The sequence below is a fragment of the Alligator sinensis genome, unplaced genomic scaffold (assembly GCF_000455745.1).
Source record: "Alligator sinensis unplaced genomic scaffold, ASM45574v1 scaffold476_1, whole genome shotgun sequence".
Classification (NCBI taxonomy): Eukaryota; Metazoa; Chordata; order Crocodylia; family Alligatoridae; genus Alligator; species Alligator sinensis.
In genome coordinates this window covers 229,997-251,048 of record NW_005842444.1, presented here as the reverse complement: position 1 = coordinate 251,048, position 21,052 = coordinate 229,997, and the positions used below count along the sequence as shown (strand labels likewise).

The window sequence follows — 21,052 nt, the reverse complement described above, 5'->3', positions numbered from 1 at the left end:
GTTGCGGCGGGGGCGCGGCCCAGCCCGTGGCCCCCGGCCCCTGCCACCATCGGAGCCGAAGCCAGGCCCAGGCGCCCCCCACGGCCGGAACCAGGCCCGGCCTCTGCTCTGCTCTGCTCCCTGCAGCCCGGAGGGGCTTTCCCTCTCCCCAGGGCAAGGGCTGCCTGTGCACTCACTCTGAAAGTGCACAGAGGCAGTTCCCTGTGTTGGTCTCGGCAGCAGCATAACTACCGCCTGGTGACTGGGGCGGCCAGCCCAGGTGCCACCCTCACCGCCCTGGGGAGCGCAGCCTGGTCTTCCCAGGGCTTGAGGCAACCCTCAGGCCCCCAGAGCACCTCCCAGGGTGGCAGGAGAGCGCAAGCAGCTGGGGCAGTCTGCAGGGGGAACACGCACCCCTGGTGATAAAGCACCGCTGATTTGCCTTTCATGCAGTACAGCAACGGGAACCGACGCCTGTTGCCTTAGTGCCTGCACTGCCACAGAAATGTTGATGGCACAAATGAGACATTGGGCAACACTGGTTTTCACCCCTCATGTGCAAAGGAGTGGGCCATATAGCTATTTTGGTGCAAGTCCTATCCTGGCCTAATCAGGGCTACAACAAACTGGCTGGCTATTTTTACAGCCTGACAGGTTGGAAGTGACCTGGCAAAATGGAGCAAGACGGGTGGCTCCACAGGTGCTTGCCTGAGGGAGAAGTGCTGGGCCTGAGGTGATCTTGGTGACTATGGCTCAGAGGCACACTGCACTAGGCAGCAGCAAAAACAGACTGTTGGTCTTATGTGGCCCTGAGGAGGCCAAGATACAACTCCCAACAAGACCAGACACAGCCCAGCCATTCACATCAAATGACAATTAAATTGAATTAACTCTGCCTCAGAACGATCATGGCTAATTCAAAAAAATTGTATGTAATGTGGGACATTGAGATTAGTTGCCTGTAAGATTTGGACTTGATGTAACACAAAATGTTCTGGTGTGAATCAAGTCAGTTATCTGGTTGGGTTTTTTTAGCCTAGTAGAGCTACCCTGACTCCAGACTAGCGGGGAACTACCGCTCTCCAAGCTGGCTTTCAGCGAGGGGGTAGCACTGTTGAGGCATAGCTAGAACAGCCACTGGAGCTAGAGGAAAGTGCAATCAGTCAGCGAGTGCTCCTCAGCCTGGTTACAGTGGGGGCTCCCTAGGAAATGTCAGCTCTGAGCTTATACTTGTTTTTGACTACTGAAAAACAGAGCAATTATTCTGTTGCAAAAAGCCAAGAAGCCCCCTCTCCCCACAAATCATCCTTGAGAGGATCTCAAGGCACCCAAGGATGCCAGGACAACCCTGAGTTAGTGTTTGTCTGATCATTTATTCCTTGTCTATCCAAAAACAACAAAGTGACCATGGTTGAGTAGTCTAGACTTCTTCAGGCTTAGTAGCATGCAGTTGAAGTAGATTTCAAGTAGACAGTACACATGCATGTTTTGAGGTATTTAGCTGAAACTTTAAGACTACCAGAACTAGAGTGCTAAAAAAAAAAAGAATACCAACCACCTATGCCGAAAGAACATCCAGTGTTGCAGCTGCCAAAAACAAAATAACACAACACTCTTAATCAGTAGTACTGTAATAATTTAATCTTTTTTCTTCCCTGAAATCTGTCTTTGATGTAAAATACAGTGGTGCATGTGTATTGGTGAGGGTTTTATATTTAAATGCCTCACTGGCTGTGGACATATGGCAAATGCTTGATTTGAGGGGGTGCAACAATCTTTTTCTATCTAATGCAAAATTCTGGCCTAAGTGCATTATCTAATGATGAGAGGTCTTTCTTCCTATACCAATAAAAGTATTTCTGGTTTATGGGGGGTAAAAAAAAAAGCCATCTTCTGATACCCGAGCAGACCGATGAAAGCAAGAAAAGATTCTTTCCTAATTAAAGGAAATGTTGAGGGTCTCTGTTCCTTATTAGGTGAGGGTTAAGCAGTTGAGGTATTTTGCTTTGTAAATAATCCCCTTTAAGAGCACAGCTGCAGGTAGTCCATTGCTTTGTTAAAAACAATTAGTGGCATGACCAATTATGCTGTATCCATACAACTACTTAACAATTTCACTTCTTCAGAACAAGGGGATGGGAGGTGTTTCAGGACTACTGTACTTTTGCAGGGGAGAATCAGCACTGGCCTAGTGCTTTACACAACCTGATACATTTCATTGTTTAAAGGGTGTAATAGGATTTAAGATTTTCCCAGAACACTATTGAAAAAGATAAGTCTATTAGAGATGATACTCAGATTTGGTTGTTACACTCTAATGCCTACTATAACTGGATTGCTAGAATAAGCAGGGTCAGAAGTGTGGCATCATATTAAAACATGATTTGGGTTAATTTTTCTTTTTTGCAAAAGGTACCAGCAGCACCTAGAAGTGTATTTCTGAACCATACATCAGCTTTGGTTTTTAGCATGCTTGGTGAAAATGTTTACAACAGCTTAGTTCTGGCAATGTGGAGACATGGCTAAAGCATCTCCTGACACAACATTACTTGTATCTTCAGGCTTTGCAAATGCTGATGAAGTAATGCCCATGAGGTAACCACCTGCATCTTAGAGGCAAGGTAGTTGAGGCACAAAAAATCACTTATTTCCCCAAGGTTGCATAGGAATTCTGAAGCAAAGGCAACTATAAAACCCATAGCTTTTGACTCAAAATTGGTATAAACACAAGGGCATTCTCTTCCTATTTTTATAGCCATATAGTAAATGAAAATATTCTGCTTTGCCTTCCCAGATACCTCAGCCCATCAGAGGGGAGGACAACACCAGCATGAAATAATACTATTTTCCTAAGTCAAGTTCACTGGAAAAAAACCAGCAATACCAGTAGTAGCAGTATAGTTAGTGGTGAGCTAGACTTCTAGAAAGTGAAGTGTCACAGGGAGGGGCTTACAAAATCTAAGCTGAATAAAAAACATGCTTGGGGAGAAAATTTTGCTCCTGTTACTTTCCCCAAATGTAAATGTTCTCCAGCAGGGGCATGACCACATCCCTCTCCCATGCTTTGGGATTGTGCATGAGAACCAGAAAGGAAAACCAAAGGGTTTTTTTTTCATGACAAATACATTTTTTCACTTGGCTCAAATAATGGGGGGAAAAAAATCCAAGCTTCTCACTGCAGTGTGACCCTTGGGAGGCTTGCCTAAGTTATGGCAGAGAGAGGCAGTTACCTGTATGAGTCTGAAGTCGGGGAAAGGCAGGATAGATTTGTACCTTACAGGCTACTGAAATCAGAGATGCCTAAAGCCTTTGTAAGCTGTGGCTTGTTTTTATCAGATGCTATGATGACCCTCAGAGCATTTGATGAAGCAAGCTACTGCTTAAGAAAGCTTAGATATCTCCATTTTCATTAGTCTTTAAGGTGCAAACCTATCCTGCCTTCTCCTTAAGTTAGGGCAGCCTCCAGGGACTATCCCCCGCGAGCCATAGCACTTTCTGTAATATAAGGCCTGGCTTCTGACATGGCCAGCATGCCACAGCTTGTGAGAAAATAGTTGGAAGACAGAAGTTGCACTGTAGGTATTCTGTCCTAGCCAGACCTTAGCTTCTAAGCACCCTTTTTTCCCCAGGGTCAATTGGGAAGACAGAGTCAAAGGTCTCACCCCATTGTTTTCAATAGGAACACAGTTGGGCCCGCATTTTCCAAAGATTTCTTCTTTCCCTCCTCTGCGTAAAATCCCAGTATCCAAACCAACAACCTTTCAGGACCCTACCTCATTTCTCATGGAGCTTACCTCAGCTTAATTGGCATAAAAAGCAAAATTTGTGTTTGCTGGCAAATACCACTGTCACATTTAGCTGCTCTCAGATGAATTTGAAAAAACTCTGTCATCAGTAAATCACGGACTCGTGTCTAGCATGGGACTAATCTGTGAAAATCTCTAGCACACTATTAAATTGTGCAAGTTTTCAAAACCTGTATGGCAGACGCACAAAAAACCTCATGAGAGTGAGACCCTAGGGATTAGGTGTGATACAGACATGTATTAAAAGGCAGTTTGAATATGTATGGAAGAAATAAAGGTTAAAATTCACATAATTGGTATTGTTAGGTTAGGTTCCTGTAGTATAAGAATGCCATGTATCTTTAGGATTATAACTGTAGGTTACTCTAGAACAGGGGTGGCCAATCTGAGGCATGAGTGTGACAAGTGACATGAGCAGCCTCTGCATGTGGCACACAGCAGATCGGGAAGGGGACAGGTGACAAGCAACAGATCAGGCAGGGAGCACAGGGCAATAAGCAGAAAGAAGAGCAGCAGATTGGGAAGAGGAAGTGGGGATCAAAGTAGCACTCAGGAGGGCGCAGTAATAATTTGTGGCATATCTGCAAAAAAAAAAAAAAAATTGCCCCCCATTGCACTAGAAGTTCAAAGGAGAAGTAGTCCAGGTCTGAAAGTCAGTGTGTTCATGCTTAGGGTCAGATTTTTGCTTATCATAGCTCATTTCTTATTACTAGGCATTTTGTAGGCCTGAGGGGAACAATGCAATAATTAGTTTTTAAAGGAAAACCTTATTTGACCTACAAAGTGCATCTTTTCTGCTTACCCTGTGAATCTTCATATTTATAATGTGGACAAAATCCTCTGTGCACATCTATCAGAATTTTTACAATAAGAAGTGGTCAAGGCATCATTGTGCAGTCATTCTTCACGTGCGATATGTAGTAATTAGTGCCCTCAAGAAATTGTCATCAGTGATATTTCTTATTGGGGAATAATTGCCAATACCTGGACTACATCTCATAACTGGAAGTCTTGGCTATTTCATGTGACAACAAGTGATAGGTTCTTTCTGCTGAAGTATGCCAGTGTTGTAATGTACACAAATGCAAAAGGCAATCTTTGAGAGACTGTCATGTTTTGCCCAGAAACAGAAGTACTGCAGCTGACACTAACTCTCAAACCTTTTATCTGCTAGGTTCTTCAGCGGCATAAAAATGCTGACACAATGGTAGCTTTAATGAAGGTTTATGAAGAAGAAGATGAGGCTTACTGGGATTTAGTTACTATGGCAACACAATTCTACCAATATTTACTGCAGCCCTTTAGAGATATGAGAGAATTGGCAACGTTGTACAAGCTGGAAATCCTGGTAGGTATTCCCTTTGAGGACAAAAATCAAATCAGGTGTAGCACTGCACCTGCCCGCTGGGCAGTTTTGGCCCCCAAATTGCTTAAGTGTCTTTAAGTCCCCAGATTTTGTCTTCCTTTACTCCCTCTGTCCCCAAGCCCACAAAACTTATGATTGACTTGATAAAACCCTGAAGAATTCAAAGTTAAAGCTGATCTATCCTCAGAGGATGTGTAGAATCTGTGGTATACAGCTGAATAGCAACTCAGCCAATGTTTTCAGTTGGCTTTTCACTAACATCTTTTTTTATTTTCTCTATCCAGTTCCTCACCCTGTTCTGCTCTCTGGAATTTTTCCCCCTGGTATTCATTCTCTGTTTACAGGGACCTGAGCCACTTATGAGCATGAGACACATTAACTTTCTGAGGGATTTGTGCTTCTATATTGCATGGAAAAGCTCATCCAATGTCAATATTTTCTGTGTTGCATCAGATTGACCCTGATATTATGCCACTGTAGTTAAGGAACACTATCATGGATTGCTATGATTTTTAACATTTCACTGTATAATCTTTAAAACTAATGTCTCGGATGAAATGAACAGAAGCAGAATAATTCTGAATTAAGGATGAAACTATTGTTAACTTACCATAATTGTCTTGGATACTGAATTTACAAATGCTACGAAAGTAAGCTAGTGTGCTCTTTTATTTATGATGTGATAAGTGCAGAGTAGGGTTCACAAACCTAACTCAGAAACTTCTATTCTTTTTAAATTGAAATCTGCAAAGGAAGATTAGACTCTATATTTCAAATCATCTCTTTAAAAAAAACAAGTAGTAGTGTTTTCAGGCACTGCACTTTTTCTTTTGTGCTCCCTGCCAATTGTTGTGGATGTTACAAGTGTGTTAACTTGGTACTTAAATCTTTTTTTTTTTAACCCTGCTATTGTGAAAACCATGCTATTGCAGAGAGGAAAAATTGACTGTGTGTAGTGCTGTCAGATGCATGGTATAAACCAAAGAGAACAGAATGTACATGAGTTACTTTTATTAGCAGGGAAAACTTTTTGAACCCAAGGTGATTTTTTAAGATGACTGTTTAATGCCACCCTAAGAAATAATTGAATCCATTGTTTCTCAGTGGAAATGCTCAAGTCATTATTGTAGAATCACAGAAACTAAGGGCTGGAAGGAACCTTGAACGATTGAGTCCAACCCCCCCTGCTCTGGGTCAGAATACTGTTGAGATCAAATGATCCCAGCAAGGTGTCTGTTCAGGCTCCTCTTGCAGGCTTTCCAAGGTTGGAGACTGCACCACCTCCTTAGGAAGTCTGTTCCATATTCTGGCCATCCTTACCGTAAATAAGTTCTTCCTTACATCCCACCCGAAACCATCCTCTTAACAGTTTATGGCCATTGCTCTCCTTGTCCTCCTCTGGGGCACCCTAGTGAACAGTTTTTCTCCTATGCTCCTGATATCACATTGTTTTTACTCGTTTTGTGACAAGGAGTGTGGAGGTCACAAAAGCCATTATTGGCCTGTCTATGTGGCATTGTTTTGGTTAAACAACATGATAATGATCAGTGGTTAATTGCACAACATATCTCTTCATAGAAATCGTTGCAGTTTGATAACCTGGGCCCTAAAAGAATAGAAGCCCTACAGAAAGAAGTTGCAAAATGGACTAAGCAGGCTGCAGAAGCAGTGTGCTCTATTCAGGACATCACTGTGAACTATTTCAAAGAAACTGTGAAAGCCCTGACAGGTAAGCCAAGTAACTTGTGAAGAATTGACTCTAAGGCCTACATACCCCTAAGCAGCGCTGCTGAGAATAAGACTGCAGCTCAGATAAGAAAAAAACCTTTATATTGTCATTGCAATTACACCACTGCATATCATGGGGCTAGGAGGAGCCCCTAGCATATGTTAAAAGAGTGTCTGCACCCAGAATTGCATCAGTGGACCAAGATTTGGGCCTTACAAACCTCAGCAAATATTTTTATTTATTACTGGATTTATATGCCCCCCCCCCCCCCCCTTAACATTATGATAGTGTAAGACTGATGTAGCCATTATGTCAGTCTTACAGAAGCAAGGATTTCTTAGAATGGCATCTTTTTTTGGACCAACTGTAGTTAGGAGAGAATTGGACGAGCTTTTGAATGCAAGAAGTTTGAAATTTAAATTCAGAATGTCTTGCATTTAAAAGCTTGCCCAGTTCTATCCCAATTACACAGTTGGTCCAGATACCACCTTACGAAATTGCTGACCCTTATTGCAGAAGACTAACTCTTAGCATGTAAAATGTTAAGGATTTAATGGAGTATTTAATGGCAGAACTAGTTTGACTTTATAGCACTCTGATTCCAGCCTTTCTAGTCCTGTTGTTTAAAAATATATATACAGTACATGTATAAAAGTAATGCTTTTACTCCCCCCCACCCCAGAGTTCCTCAGTACTTCATTTTCCATAGACTAATGGGGGTTATCAGTACAGCAGCATTTATATCTTGTTGAAACTCTTTAATTTGGCAGCAATGAACAAGCAGATGGAACAAGATCAGCTGAGATTTGGCCAAGCCAGCTGGGCATCAGCTTCTCCAAGGAAAGAAAACCTGAAGTACATGTTAGCTAAAGAGACTCTTCAGCACAGGAGAGCAAAAGAATTGTGTCTGAAGAAGAAGAGAGCTGGCATTCGGAAAAAAGTAAGACTGTAGCAAAATGTGGTTCATGTCCTTTTTTCTACCATGCTAAAGACTTGATCCAGTCAAAAAGAGTCTTTTAGACCCTGTTCGTTAATGAATTCAGACTTAAAAGGCGCTCTTTCAGCAAAGTACTTGAGCACATGCTAAATCACAGAGTTGATCAAATGTGCCGAATTATTTTGTTTCTCAACAACAGTTTTGAAACAAAAAACTCCCTGGTTTTCAAAATTAGTTCTGAAATTATGGAAGAATACATACCTAAAATTCTCTACTTCCTCTACTCAATAAATCATGTATTTGGGGGAGAAGAAGAGGACTGTATCAAGAAGCAGACATTTTTACAATTAGCAAATTTGAAAAAGATCAGAATTCTACCTGCTTCTGTAATCCTCTGATTGTTATTTTCTGTGTGTAGTACAATGCCCCACCTGTACTTGGAATTAACAGCTGTGTATTTGTGCTTATATAAAAACACTGTTATATTTGACTTTGGCATAATGGAGAACTGTTATTAATGGCAGCTTTATCATAAAAGAAAAAATGAAAGTTATGTAGACACAGTATTCTGTTCCTTTAATGTTTGTGGTTCTGTTCTATGCATACCAGATAATATTTTTACTGACCAGAACTTTTTAGTAGTTAAACCAACAATAAACTGCTGAAAATTACAATTGCTATCTCAGTATTTCTGGTCAGTTGACATAGAGAAAATTCATAGAGCTTGTGCAGCCACGTCTTGTATTGTCATTTGGGGGAAAAAAAAAATCAGACATTTAGATTTTGATCCTGTCTTATAAAATCAGATGCTGAACATGCATTTTCAAACATAGCTGAGGATTTTACAGGCCATGTGACATGGGCCCTCATGACTGGAGATCCTGTTCAAGCCCTTAAAATTCAAAGTTTCCCTTTTGACTTTTAAAGACTTGATGCAATGCCACAGAGTGTGCTTTAAATGAGTGACTCTTGAGGTAGTATCAGCTGCCTTTAGTTTCTGCTTGAAGCCCTCTTCTCTTTCTAAAGAAAGTATTGGTTGCACTTGTTCCCATGATACCAAAGCACTTGTCACTGAGATCAGGATATTTATAGGTGACACTGTGCCTTACCATGCCCTAGCAGCTGCAGCATATGGCAGCTCCATTTTAAATGGATAGTTAAGTAGGTAAGCCAAACTGAACACACATCCCAGGAATGATAAGCAGTGCAGCTAAATATCCTGTAATTGCTCACCATTCGTTCTCTTCAAAACTTGCAAGGTCAGCATTTTTCTAGTTCTCCAGTTGCCAGAGAATGTTCTCTTGGAAGACAAGATATGAATTTCTAATGGGGAAAACTGGGTTTGAGGGGTTTTTTTGCACAATATTCTCAGAACTAGTGGTGTTCATAAATGGCTAAAAAGCAATGGTAAGGGTATACTTTATATACTTCTCCCACTTTGTTGTGGGTCACTTTTAGGAGCGACCAAATCTCCTCAGCTGAACCAACTTGATAGTCAGTCTGCTTACTCTTGCTATTTCCAAGCATGTTGTCAAAAACTAACTTTCATGGGGAAGAGGCGAGAACGTCTGCGTGTACGCATGCGCACACTCACTCACACACTCCATTACTGATGCTTTTTTTATTTCTTGTTTGGAAATGTACAGATGGAAAACCTTGACGAACAACAAAAGAATATAGCTGTAGTAGAGGAACTGGAAATAGAGTACTATGAAACTCAGCTGAAATTGTATAACATACAACTTGAGATACTGAAACATGAAGAAATGCTGCTCATTGCCCAATTAGAGACCTTAAAAAGACAGATTAAAGGTAAGAAGAAAATAATCACAGCCTAAAAACATACAAACATAGAGATGCACACATCCTGTAAAAGAGTGCATTGCTGCTACTCAGCTCTTGTTCCATTTAAAGTTTTCTCTCAACAGCAAGACATTTCAGTAAACTCAATTCAGTCTTATGAAGCAAATTTGATAACACTTATTGATAAATGGATAAAGGAACACACAGACAGCAAGTCCTAACTGCACCTGCCATGCACGTATACATGTTTTGGAAATATAAATTAGCAATTGTGCATACATCTTATACAAATTATGTAATTGAAAGAAAAAAACCCATTGATGGTGCCCTAAAATTGAATGGCAAACCGAATAATGTAGAATTGCAATATACACAATATTAACAACAAAAGAAAGCGATTGTAATTTGATTCTACTTAGGATTCTTTTTTGCTAACTAGCTTTTTTCTAAACAGTGTATTTATGACAAGTTATAAATATAAGCAATGTTAATTAGTTGGGTTAAGTAGTCTCCATTAGTAGACAGTGTAGTGTTTGGATAAATAATGTTATTGCTTATTGTCTAATGTAATCAAAATATATGTTTGTAGTAAAAGAAATGGATTAGTTGCAATTCAGAATGGTTCTCAGTTTGCCAAGAGACTCAATGAAGGAAAAGGTATGAGTAACCAGAAAAAATTCCCAGCATCTTAAATGGGAAGCCAAACCATGGCAGCAGTAAAGGCTTAAACCTGATCTAGAAAACCCATCGGTAACTTTACTCTGGTGAGTAAAGTTATATATATGCACAAATATTTTCAGGGCTCAAATCAGGTTTAAAATGTACTTCTAACAACTTGCTTATCAGCTTCTATGTCTTAGTGTCACTAGTTTTTTAAAGAACTTTAGAGCTTTCTGGGGTTTGGGGTTTTGTTTTTAAAAACTGAATGCCTTTCTAGAGAAACAGGATGAAGTTGTTTACTATGATACATGTGAAAATCCTGAGGAACTCCAGGTCACTGAACAGAAAAGGGGACCGCATTATGTTCAGTCATCAGAAGTGACTAAGCTGAGGCTGAAGACTCAGCAGTTGGAGACTAAACGTGGGACTATCTGTGCGAGAAGAGCCTACCTCAGGAACAAAAAAGTAAATGCAGTCCAGGAGCTGGGCACTCTTTCTAGCTTGTAGTGCAAATCCTCCTTTGTAGGGGGTAGAAAGGGAACTGTAAAGGGAAGCTTTGGGAGGAGTGTATACAGGACAGCATGGCACTGGGTGCTGTGACCCCATCTGGGAGGCAGTGGCAGCTTGAAGCTAGCTTTGTGCTTCTAGGTCAGCTGTGTGGTGGAACAGACTGTCAGAATGTGTTAAGGTTGCTCTAACTTAGGTTGGTTATCTTAAGGGAATGGCAGACATCATGAGGTTCCTAGGGTCCAGTGAAACCTCAGCTGTGTCCCTGCCCCAGTACCTGGTATGAGGTTGATGCAAGAGCAGTTATGCTGGCTGTTCTCCTACATGGGGTGAGTCCTCCTATAGTCAGCTATAGTTATAGGTGCTCTGCCCTGGTAGCCTGGTATAAAGCAGCTGCACCTCAGGAGGAGGTCTGCCTCAAAATGCAAAAGGCTGCAGGTACAAACGACAAGTACAGCATGGTGATCTGTTATACTTTGTGTTTGTGTGGGGTGATAGAAAGCTTTTGCTACTACAGCTTTCTCTCTGGCCTCTTCAGCTTATGGGGTTTTTGTGCTTTATTTTCCATTTGCATTAGTTACAGTGAGCACCACAAACTGGAAACGTGCGTAAATTGAGCCTCCCAGTCCTTTCCAGCAAGCTCTGCACATTCAGTTGCTTTACATCCATGCTATCTCAGACCCAAATGCAGAGAACAGTGTGGCATATATCTGCTCAGCTCCGAACAAATGCCTCTACCCTTGGAACTTCCAGTAGCTACTACCAGACTCTTGCTAGTGATACTTCCTGAATCACTCTGTCTCCCACAATTGCTTCTTCTGCTTTGATTTTTCATTCACTCAATAGCAATCTATTGGTTATTTAACACAGAAGCCAAGTACTAGGTGATTGGCAAATGCCTAACCAACCTTTTAGATAAAAAACCTGCATCTGTAGAATGACAAACAAATGACTTGGGTAATGATTTGGGCAGAAAGTAATGAAACTTGCAACTTCTCTGATGTGTATCATTACCGATGGCGAGTATTCTACTGGGAAGTATTTACCATGCTGTGTGTGCATGTGCTATCTCTGATTTTATAAATAAGACATTTGGAGTATCGAACGGAGGAGCCTGGTACCTTTCAGTTCCCCTCTCTCCTCCTTTCCCTTTCTCCCTCTCATCTCAGCCACCATCTGCCTGGCTGTGGACAGTTACATACAGCTTCTTTAGCTGTTGTCCTAAATGGACCATAGGGATGAGAAGCAGTACAAGGCAATCCTGCACTCTGCAAAGTTGTCTGCTTCCTCTGTAGCCCATCTGCCAGTCTAGGGTAGACATCACAATCCAGAGCTAATGCCCAAAGTCTGTGGAAAGATTCCTGCAGATGTCAAATTTCTAGTCCCATTCTGTACCTCCTAAGCTTAGGATGCTTCTTTTGCAACTGCTTTTCAGAGCATAGATTTCACACACACTTTGACAAGCTAATTGGGAGTTGTTTGAATTTTATTATTCCATCAGGAGCAATGTGAAGAGAGCCACCAGCTTCGACTTCAGGAGGCCCAGGAAAACATAAAACGCTACCAGCAGCATCACAGCATAAAGATCGTGAGTACCAAAGGAAAACTTGCAGAGCCTGCCAGCCATGCTTCTGCCTGCCCAAAGCTTACTCACGTGTCTTTAAATGTAGAAACGAGAGACAAAGAAAGAGGAAGAGAAAAAGAAGAAAACCTGGATAAGCCAGGAACGCCAGAAAACACTGGAGAGGCTGAAAACATTCAAGGAGGCAAGTACTGTAAATATAATTTTAAAAGGATAGTTAAAACTTGAAGATACTGAAATTATTTATCCTTCTAAAACACTGACATAAAAACTGTATGCAAGTGTTCAAGGTAATGTGATCTACATATGCTGGAAGAGTGTTTCCATTGAAAATATTGTGTAATTATCTTCCCCAAATCCATTGTTCTTCCTCTGCTGTGGACTTCAGGATTGCCACAAAGGACATTTTTACACATGCAAGTGTTGCAGCGCTGGGCACTTTGAAAAGCGCTTTTAAAGGTGTTTTAGTTCAAAAGTGCACCGCCAACATTTATTTCGCGCTGACACACATTTCGCTGTTTATACAGCTGCAAGCGATGCAGTGCTGTGCGCATCAGCTCACATGCGGAGCAGACTCAATTAATCATGTCGAGCATGAAAATGTGTGTGTATAAATGCCCAGAGAGGCTAAGAGAAGAGTTTCAGTAGCTCCTGCTCACTTTAAACGGTACTTAAGGCAGCAATCTTTCCATAAAACAGAACCTCTTCAATCGGTCATTTGGATCTTTGCTTAAATAAAAGATCATTACGGGTGTTTTCAGATGATTAGATTGCATGGAGAGGGGTGATGCTGCCCTCAGTAAGCACGTTACATTCCTGTGTACCTCTTGGTACATTTCATTCATGAGTTTGATTGATATGGGCCATGTTCAAACCATTAATGTTGACTGGTATCTGTTTCTTCTTTTCCGTTTTATGACCACTGTCCAAAAGCGCACTAAGGTTTTGTAAGACTGAATAGTTTATTCAGCGCTTTATTTAAAGCCTTGCTTTTAGGCAGTTACAAGTATCTAAGTTAGGACATCTTAAAGAACATCATAGCAGTGGATTAAGTAATGGTTAGAAATGGGAAGAATTTGGCAGTGAGCTTCAAGGGGGAAATTATTAAGAGTGGATCCATCATCATCCAGGTTTAGTGATGTCAAGTGTTAAACTAATGTGTGAGTACGTAAGTAAAAAAAAAGATGCGTCTCAAAAGAAAAAGTCAAGAGTTTGTTCTCACATACAAGACTCTGAAATCTCACCCTGTTTCCCTACCATATGGAACCATGTCACTGCACTACAATCTGACATATGGTTGCCTGAAACTTAGCAAAAAAAAAGAAAAGAAAAGGTCATTCCTATTTCTGCAGTCTATTTTTAACATTTGGACTAGGTTTTAAAAGCAGACAGTCCTTTACACTACCAGTGGGAGGCCAGGTTAGGACTTTTATACTGTGTATAATAGAAGTCTTGCCTTTCTTAAGTTTTTCTGCTTTTTTTTTTTTTTTTTTAATAGCAAAGTACAAGCCACTGACAGATGTGCAGCTCCCTGCTGTAACTCATGGCGCTTCACAGAAAGTGCCATGAGTTACAGCAATCTCCCTCCACTCCTACCCCATCCAGCAAACATTCTCTGTTTGCAGGGGTGGCAGGGAAATTGAGCTCCACTTTGGAGTTGCCCCTAGCCCTGCTCCCCACTGCCTTTTAACTCTGGTGCTGACTGCAGGATGGGAGGTAGAAGGGGAGGGAGCTCTGATCTGGGGTTTGCCCAGCCTGTGCTGGAGATGGAGGAAGGTGGATTGGAGCCCCCCACCTCAGGGGGGCTCCAATCCACCCAACCCCATCTCCAGCACAGGCTGGGCAAACCCCAGATCAGCAGTCTCTCCCCTCCCCACCTCCCGTCCTGCAGAGAGTACCGGGGACATGGGTGGGCTGCTCGCAGGTAGGGACAAACAGAAGTTAGTGAAGGTGCTCTGCTTTGGGGCACCTTCATCTGAACCTTCATTAAATAAGGGTTAATTGGTTTTGCAATTGGGCACTTTTAAAGCACTTTGCAGCTGTGCACTTCTGCTTCTGTAGTTTTCTTCCAAGAGGGAAGACGGATATGGGGGTGGGGTGTTTTAGTTCATTTGTATAATTTAGCAAGAGGTTGAAATAGGAGTGGCAGAGAACCTGTGGTAATCAATAGCTTCCTAAAGGTCACCAGAGCAGCAAAGCAAAGCCGCAAGACCCACTCTGATGACTGTCCTATCTGCAGGCTTACTTGAATGACAGCAATACTCACCAAAGCATAACAAGTAGGAGACAGGTTTTCTATTGCATGGGTTTACAGGGTGTCTGATGTTAACCTGTGCATCCATTTTACCTCTTTGTGCTCTGACACACAGTATGGATAAGGAACAGGCTAGAGAAAAGCCAGGAGTGGGATTTTTCTAATTAGTTTTATGCTAAAGCACAATTAAAGGAATGTTTGCAAACAGATCAAAATACGCAGAACATGTCTGAACTGTTATCTGTTCATGCTGCCTGTTTAATTCTACCTTCACTCCTCAATAAGTGCTTCAGTAAATGCCCCCTTTTGTCTAAAATAAATGCTTGGAGCCTTCTGCTCGTGAGCAGCCCTTCATTATTAAAACAGCATTTGTATGCAATGAACTGATGGAAAAACCCCCCACTAACGAAACAGATTTCAGTAGAGAGCATAGGGTAACGGGTTCTGAAAATCCCCTTGAGAGTCCCTTTAATTACTGCAGCATGGTTTCTCTTGCTTGAGCAAGCAAGTAGCAGAGGGTCTTTGCTCCACAATTCCTCTCTGCCTGTATTTTTTTTTTTATTTTTTATATTTTTTACCAGCAAGATGAAGACATCATCTAACTACTTTTTGTTTTCAGAAGTGTCCAGCTCAGCTTGTGCTGAAAACGCCTCCTTCACAGCTTCACAACACCAAGCAGCCACAAGGTGTTTCCCATGAGACTCCAGCACTGTCCCCTCAGCCTATGTCAATAATCAGTTTAGCCCCACAGCAGTCAAGCAGCACCCAGCTAGCACCAGGCAAGGGTTTAAAAATGCCATGTCAGAATATCCCAGCAGATACCCCTGTGCAGGTTTTTGCTCTCACTGAAGATCCAAAGTACAGCGAAGGACTGATGATGATGCCCCCACCACTGCCACCGCCACCTCCTCCCCCCCCTCCACCTCCTCTGCCACTGCATTTGACGGCACCAGCAACCATCAAAGAGCAGCCACTTCCCCTCATCTGTGAAGACTCCACAGCAGGTGCTGCAACACAGAGACGAGCTGACTCACCCAAGTGTTCTGTAAATGACTGCACAGGTAAATGCGCTTGTGTTGAATAATCTTTTCCTTCCAATGGCTGTAGAGGTAAACAGTGTAGCTGCAGTCCTAAGGACAGGAAGTACAGAGTTTCTTCTCTTGACTTGGGAAAGCCTTTAACCCAGCTTCTAGAGACCAGATGCTATTAGCGTTGACCACAAGTCAAGACTTAGGAGCAACCAGGGATTTTGGGGAGCCCAGTTTGAGACCCCTCAGAGGGACCTTCTGGACAGCGCAGCATTTTCTGTCAGGTTCGATGCCCAGTGTTATTAGTTACAAGAAAGTTTTGACCTCTGTGCCTGGACTAGAATCCGTTTGGTTTCTCACATCCAAATGACCATACAACACTCCTCCTGCTTGAGGGGCATCATAATTAAAGGCAGCATTTAAAAACTAAATGATTCTTATCCCAGCACTGTATTTTATATGGATTGCTCCACATTCAGCACTGGCTCTTGCACTGCTTGTGATCCCTGCTCTCCTGTTGGCTGCAGGATGAATCCTGGATTAACAGTTAGGCTTTTGTAGCATACATGTATGCTCTGCAGTAAGAGGATACATGTATCTACCCCCACCTCCCAAAAAAACCTTGCCATAGATATTCTTGAAATAGGTGTGGTGGTTGAGATGAATGGTGTTCTCATGCAAGTTACTACAGCAGACAGCTTTGTACTCCTACAAATCCCACACTTTAGTGTTTACAGAGTATAACAAGTGACAGTGCAGTCTAATGCTCTAAATCAGGGGTATCAAACTCATCAGGCCCTCTGGGCCAGAAGAGTAGTGAAGAGCTGGTCTGTACCTGTAGTGCGGCATTGTGCTTTGTGCACAGTGTGCGCTCTGGATCCAGCCCCGCATGCTGTGCATGAGACTGCTTCAAGACTCATGAGTAGCATGACCAAGTGATAGGGCTCCTCAGGCTGCATCTTTTACACCTGTTCAGCTCAAGAACTGTGGAAATTCCTTACCTGCTTGCCCAGATTAAATTGGCTCAGTTTCCAAGTAAGACTTACTTTCAGATCCTGGGCAGAGCTTCTATAAGTGCACGTAGTCAAGTTGTTGGCTTTTTCATTTTGCAGTGCTCATTGATCACAAGAACAGTATGCCCCATGAGATACCATTGTTCTCTGCTTGGGAGTTGTTAAGGTACAACCAGAGGTTGACTTTTGCAGTTGGAATTCAGCAATTCAGATACTGAATGGGAACAGAACGCAGCAATCTCCCATAATTGTATTGGCTACTTCCTGCTAACAGGCTTGTCACTCAAGTGAGCAGATATTCACAAAACGCGTGGGGAGGTCGTTTCAAGTAGGAAGGCAGCAACCTTACATTGCCGCTATTCACAGGAGAGCTTCTTTTTGAGCAAAGTGATTCCCTTGAAACGTGTACACTCTTTTCTTTCTCTTTGTCATAATATTCATGCTACAGCTAGCCAGCCTTTGTAACAGCCCAGTTAGGAAAGTCACCACAGGCAGGACTGCCTAAAAAGTTCACTTTAATTCATCAAAGGGGCTGTGAAACAGAAGCAAATCTAAACTGCTGAGACAGTAGGGAAGCCTTCAAATCAGCAAGGTCCATGTGGCAAAAGTTGTGTACATAGAAAAATGTGATTCAGCCAGACCAGCACACAGGACTGGGAGTTAAGTCTCTTATACACTTTGCTAGTGTTGGTAATTTGAGCTGTTCATAACATTCTTCCATTATTTCTGCGTGTGCAAAATCTGTTGTGTTCCAAATCCTAACCTTGGAACGGTCACTTTTGATGTTTTCAAAAATGAAAGTGCAGGAAATTTGCAGTTCAGGGGTGGGGTTTGTTTGTTCTGTTTTAGGAGAGAAAAGCCAGCTTTTAATTGCAGGAACAGTTGCAACATGAACACCTGGACCTTTTCACCAGTGGAAAGCCATCTGCTTAGAAGGTTATGCTTAGCCATGCAAAATCCTTGTGCATTAGACTTGTTTGCACATGGATTTGTAGTCTTGGAAGGTATTTATATGCTATATTCAAAATTTTGGTAACTAGCATACAGAGATTTGAATGCAGAAGATTAGCTCTAAGGTATTACTAATAAGTGCTCCTCTCTCATCATCTGTTAATCTCAGTGGCCCATGACTAGCAGCACATCTTCATCTGTAGATCCAATTTGATTTCTCTAGAAAGCTAATTAGTGCAATTAATTTGTGGGTCTTTGTTCCATCTTTACCTGGCATTTGCAGATCTCTCCCAAAGTACTGCAGAATTCAGCACAGTATTACATTCTCAGTACGGCATGCGAAGAATTCATCACACAACCTTCACTGTACTGCACGTGAAAAAAAAAAAACCCCTTGAAAGCAGACAATTCAGCTGACAGCTTGGACCTATTGATGTAGAGAGATGGCTTTTTTTTTTTTTCATTGGTTTGTGTGGTGACCTCCTTCCCTTTTGTGAGAGAATCTGAGGATATCAACAGACTCCAGCAAAGTAGCCTGAGCCTGGTGCCAGGGTATTAAAGAACAGAGGAGCTCACGCAGCCTGGTCTTGGCATGCTGGGGGTTCTGAAATTCAGAAACATACACTGAACATTTCATTCAGATCTTACCACATGATTTATGTTCAAACTGAACTGAGAAGAGAGCTGCCAGCCTGGTTAGGGGTCTGATCCAGCTCCCACTGAAGCCAGTTGCATTACTCCCACTGATTTCAGTGGTTCAATATCATGCTGTCATACCACAAGTTTCCACCTCTTCATTTTTCCCTTAGTTGAACAAAAATGCAGTTGACAGTGGCAGCAGGCATCTGAGCAAGCTAAGGAAAATGCTAGTGTTTCTAATAATGGACACAAGCTAAGGTTTTTGGTTCAGTAACTGCTTTACATGTTTTAAAAAACTGCAGTGAAAGAGAAATGTGTCCTCCTTTGCATATAATTAATTCTCCAGTACATAAACTTGTGCAATGACAGAGAGGGCCGGATTCTCAGCTTGAGGGGCCCAGTTCCAGATATTGGGACTACTAGCTTGGGAAAAATGTGGGAATCTGGGTCCAGACAGACAATACTTAAATCTCTACAAGACAAGGGAACTATCCCAAGCATCCTTATATGGTTTTATAATTAAATAATGTAGGTATTGCTGACCTCTCTTTTGAGAACAATAACTTGGTTTGATCTGCCGTAGGAACCATGGATAAGGTTTTGGCCTCACTGAGGCATGGTGAAGTTTTTCTTCGAAGAGTGGAAAAGCCTAATTCATCACCTTCAGATGCATCAATAAAAGACAGCATCCTCTTAGCCATAAGACAAGGAGTTAAGCTAAGGAAAGTGAATCGAGATCCGGAGAAAGTTGTCAGAGAATCCAGCAATGAACTTGAAAGAAGCATAAAGGCAGCCATCCAGAGAATTAAGAAAGTGTCTGCTGACTCTGAAGACGATGAAAATGGTGATCAGAACAATAGAGAATGGGACAGTTAACCAGCTCAGAGCAGCTTGTGCCTTGGTCAATTTGCACTTTTTAGGTGACTCTGCCTTTCCTCAGCAATAGGACAGGGTGTGTAGGATTGTTATTCCTGTAATTATCCAAAACGTCCTGAGTGTTATATCAAATAGTCCTGTTGATTTGCCTCTTAGGCTGTGTAGATTTGTTTTTAAAAGTGAGGCTACACTGTAGAATGCATTCCTATGGATTAACAAGAGAGTGCAGCTCATTCGTGGAGTGGAGACTCCAAGCCCTTGAGCCTGTGGGGAGCTAAATCCAGGATCACAACATCCCTCCTACTGTAAACTTTACTACTCCAGAGTGTATAGAAAAGACACTGCAAAGGGGTTTAATAATAAAATTAACTAAAAATTGACACTACCGGCAAGAAGATAATCCAGGAATTGAAAGACAAGAACAAAACCAGAGAGCCATTTTAAAGCAATTTGCAACTCTGCATCACTACCTCCCAGGACTGGAAGTTCCCTTTGAACTACATATTGTCTATAATACAGATTCCTTATAAGGTTTATCACATTAATAACAGGTTTAATATGCAAATAATTTTCCACTGCATTGTAATGCCTGCACTATGGAACGACTCAGCAGTTGTGGTTGTGAAGAGGAATCCCGGGTATTGAAATAACCAACTACTACTGTATTAAATTACTGAAAAAAATTCACTCCTAAAGATGATAGCTTAAAGTGTTTTTGCTTTTTGTTTTTTAAAACCACTCTCAGTGTTTTGAAACAGAATGCTTGTTTATGCAAATACGAGCAGCCATAAGGACCTGTAGTCATAAGAGAATGCCAAAATGTTATATTTTCTGGGATCTAACTCTTTGATACAGTGATACTGATCTTCTGTATGGGAAAATGAAGCTTTTATACCCGCTCAAGATTTTTATTGCCAGATACAGCCTTAAGTATTTATATTATACCTGGAACCTAAGTAATAGAAACAATTGGTAAGTGTTCAGCTATATTTATCTTGAGTTTTAACACGAATGAGATTTGTTTTTTGGGTTTATATGGACCCTTAATAAAAAAATGACCTTATGATACAGATGGATGTACTTTATTCTTGTTTTAAAACTGTTTTGGCATAAGAGTTACTTGTTCCTTAAGTTAAAATGCAGAGCAAGGGCAATGTCAGCATATTGTATGTACATCCTTATATGCAGGTACAGTGATGTTTTATTACAGCAAACAAAGGTGCTGGATTCAGCTTAATTTTTGTTTTAAACAGGCTATCAGAGGAGCTGTTAGTGCAAATGTGATTGGACACAGCTGGTGTTATTTTGCTGAAAAAACCGTCATTTACATGTTTTGTGTTTGAGCCTTAACTGGTGTCAGTTGTGCTTTTGCCCAAGCCCTCCTGGCCTCCATGTTGTTGCCCAAGCCTGTTGCTTTTCTGTCAGGGTATGCTCCCCTAGCCTTTCCCCTCCACGGGGTCACTTGCAAGGCGGTGGAGCTGAGGCTTTCCAGCACCCCATACTGGCCATTCACTAGGGAGGCACTGGTGTGGTGTTCCCTGAGGTCTGCCCTGCCGCAAGCAGCCCCACCACACAACCCTCCCCAGCAGGGTGTAGTTTTAGGTCATTCCCCAGGACCCATGCAGGCCTACCTGCTCTCTCCCGGGCAGTCTCTGACAGCCTCCATCGCATAATCTGTGCATCATCTGCTAGTCCCATCACTCTCACAGGCCCCTTGCAGGATACCTCCCATCAGGAAGCTGGGCTACAGCCTCCATACCAGCCTGCTTTCTTGCTGACCTCTCCTTTCTCAGCAGTGATGTCTCCCCCATCAAGGGGACCTTCAGCCTCTTCTAGGCTCTGGCCCCACCTCTAGGCCAGTTAGGGTGCCAGTAGCTCTCTGCAGCCCTGGCCTGCCCCTTGCGGTGGCTTTCCATGCCCTT

General features: G+C 42.1%; 1 protein-coding gene across 2 annotated transcripts in view; it reads left to right on the top strand.

The window, feature by feature from the left end:
- Positions 1–20,409, top strand: part of WHAMM (WAS protein homolog associated with actin, golgi membranes and microtubules) — a 63,396-nt gene extending 42,987 nt beyond the window's left edge. The window contains exons 1-10 of one of the 2 annotated variants that reach the window (XM_006030400.3): positions 12–907; positions 4,960–5,133; positions 6,730–6,880; positions 7,651–7,820; positions 9,464–9,629; positions 10,558–10,745; positions 12,289–12,375; positions 12,458–12,553; positions 15,243–15,684; positions 18,838–20,409. In XM_006030400.3, coding sequence (XP_006030462.1) covers positions 4,990–5,133; positions 6,730–6,880; positions 7,651–7,820; positions 9,464–9,629; positions 10,558–10,745; positions 12,289–12,375; positions 12,458–12,553; positions 15,243–15,684; positions 18,838–19,130 — 1,737 coding nt within the window. In that variant the 5' untranslated portion in view covers positions 12–907; positions 4,960–4,989 and the 3' untranslated portion in view covers positions 19,131–20,409. Of the gene's footprint in view, positions 1–11; positions 908–4,959; positions 5,134–6,729; positions 6,881–7,650; positions 7,821–9,463; positions 9,630–10,557; positions 10,746–12,288; positions 12,376–12,457; positions 12,554–15,242; positions 15,685–18,837 lie in introns of those variants that run through there. The other variant, XM_025212084.1, reaches the window with a different exon arrangement.
- The last annotated feature ends 643 nt before the right edge of the window (positions 20,410–21,052 follow it).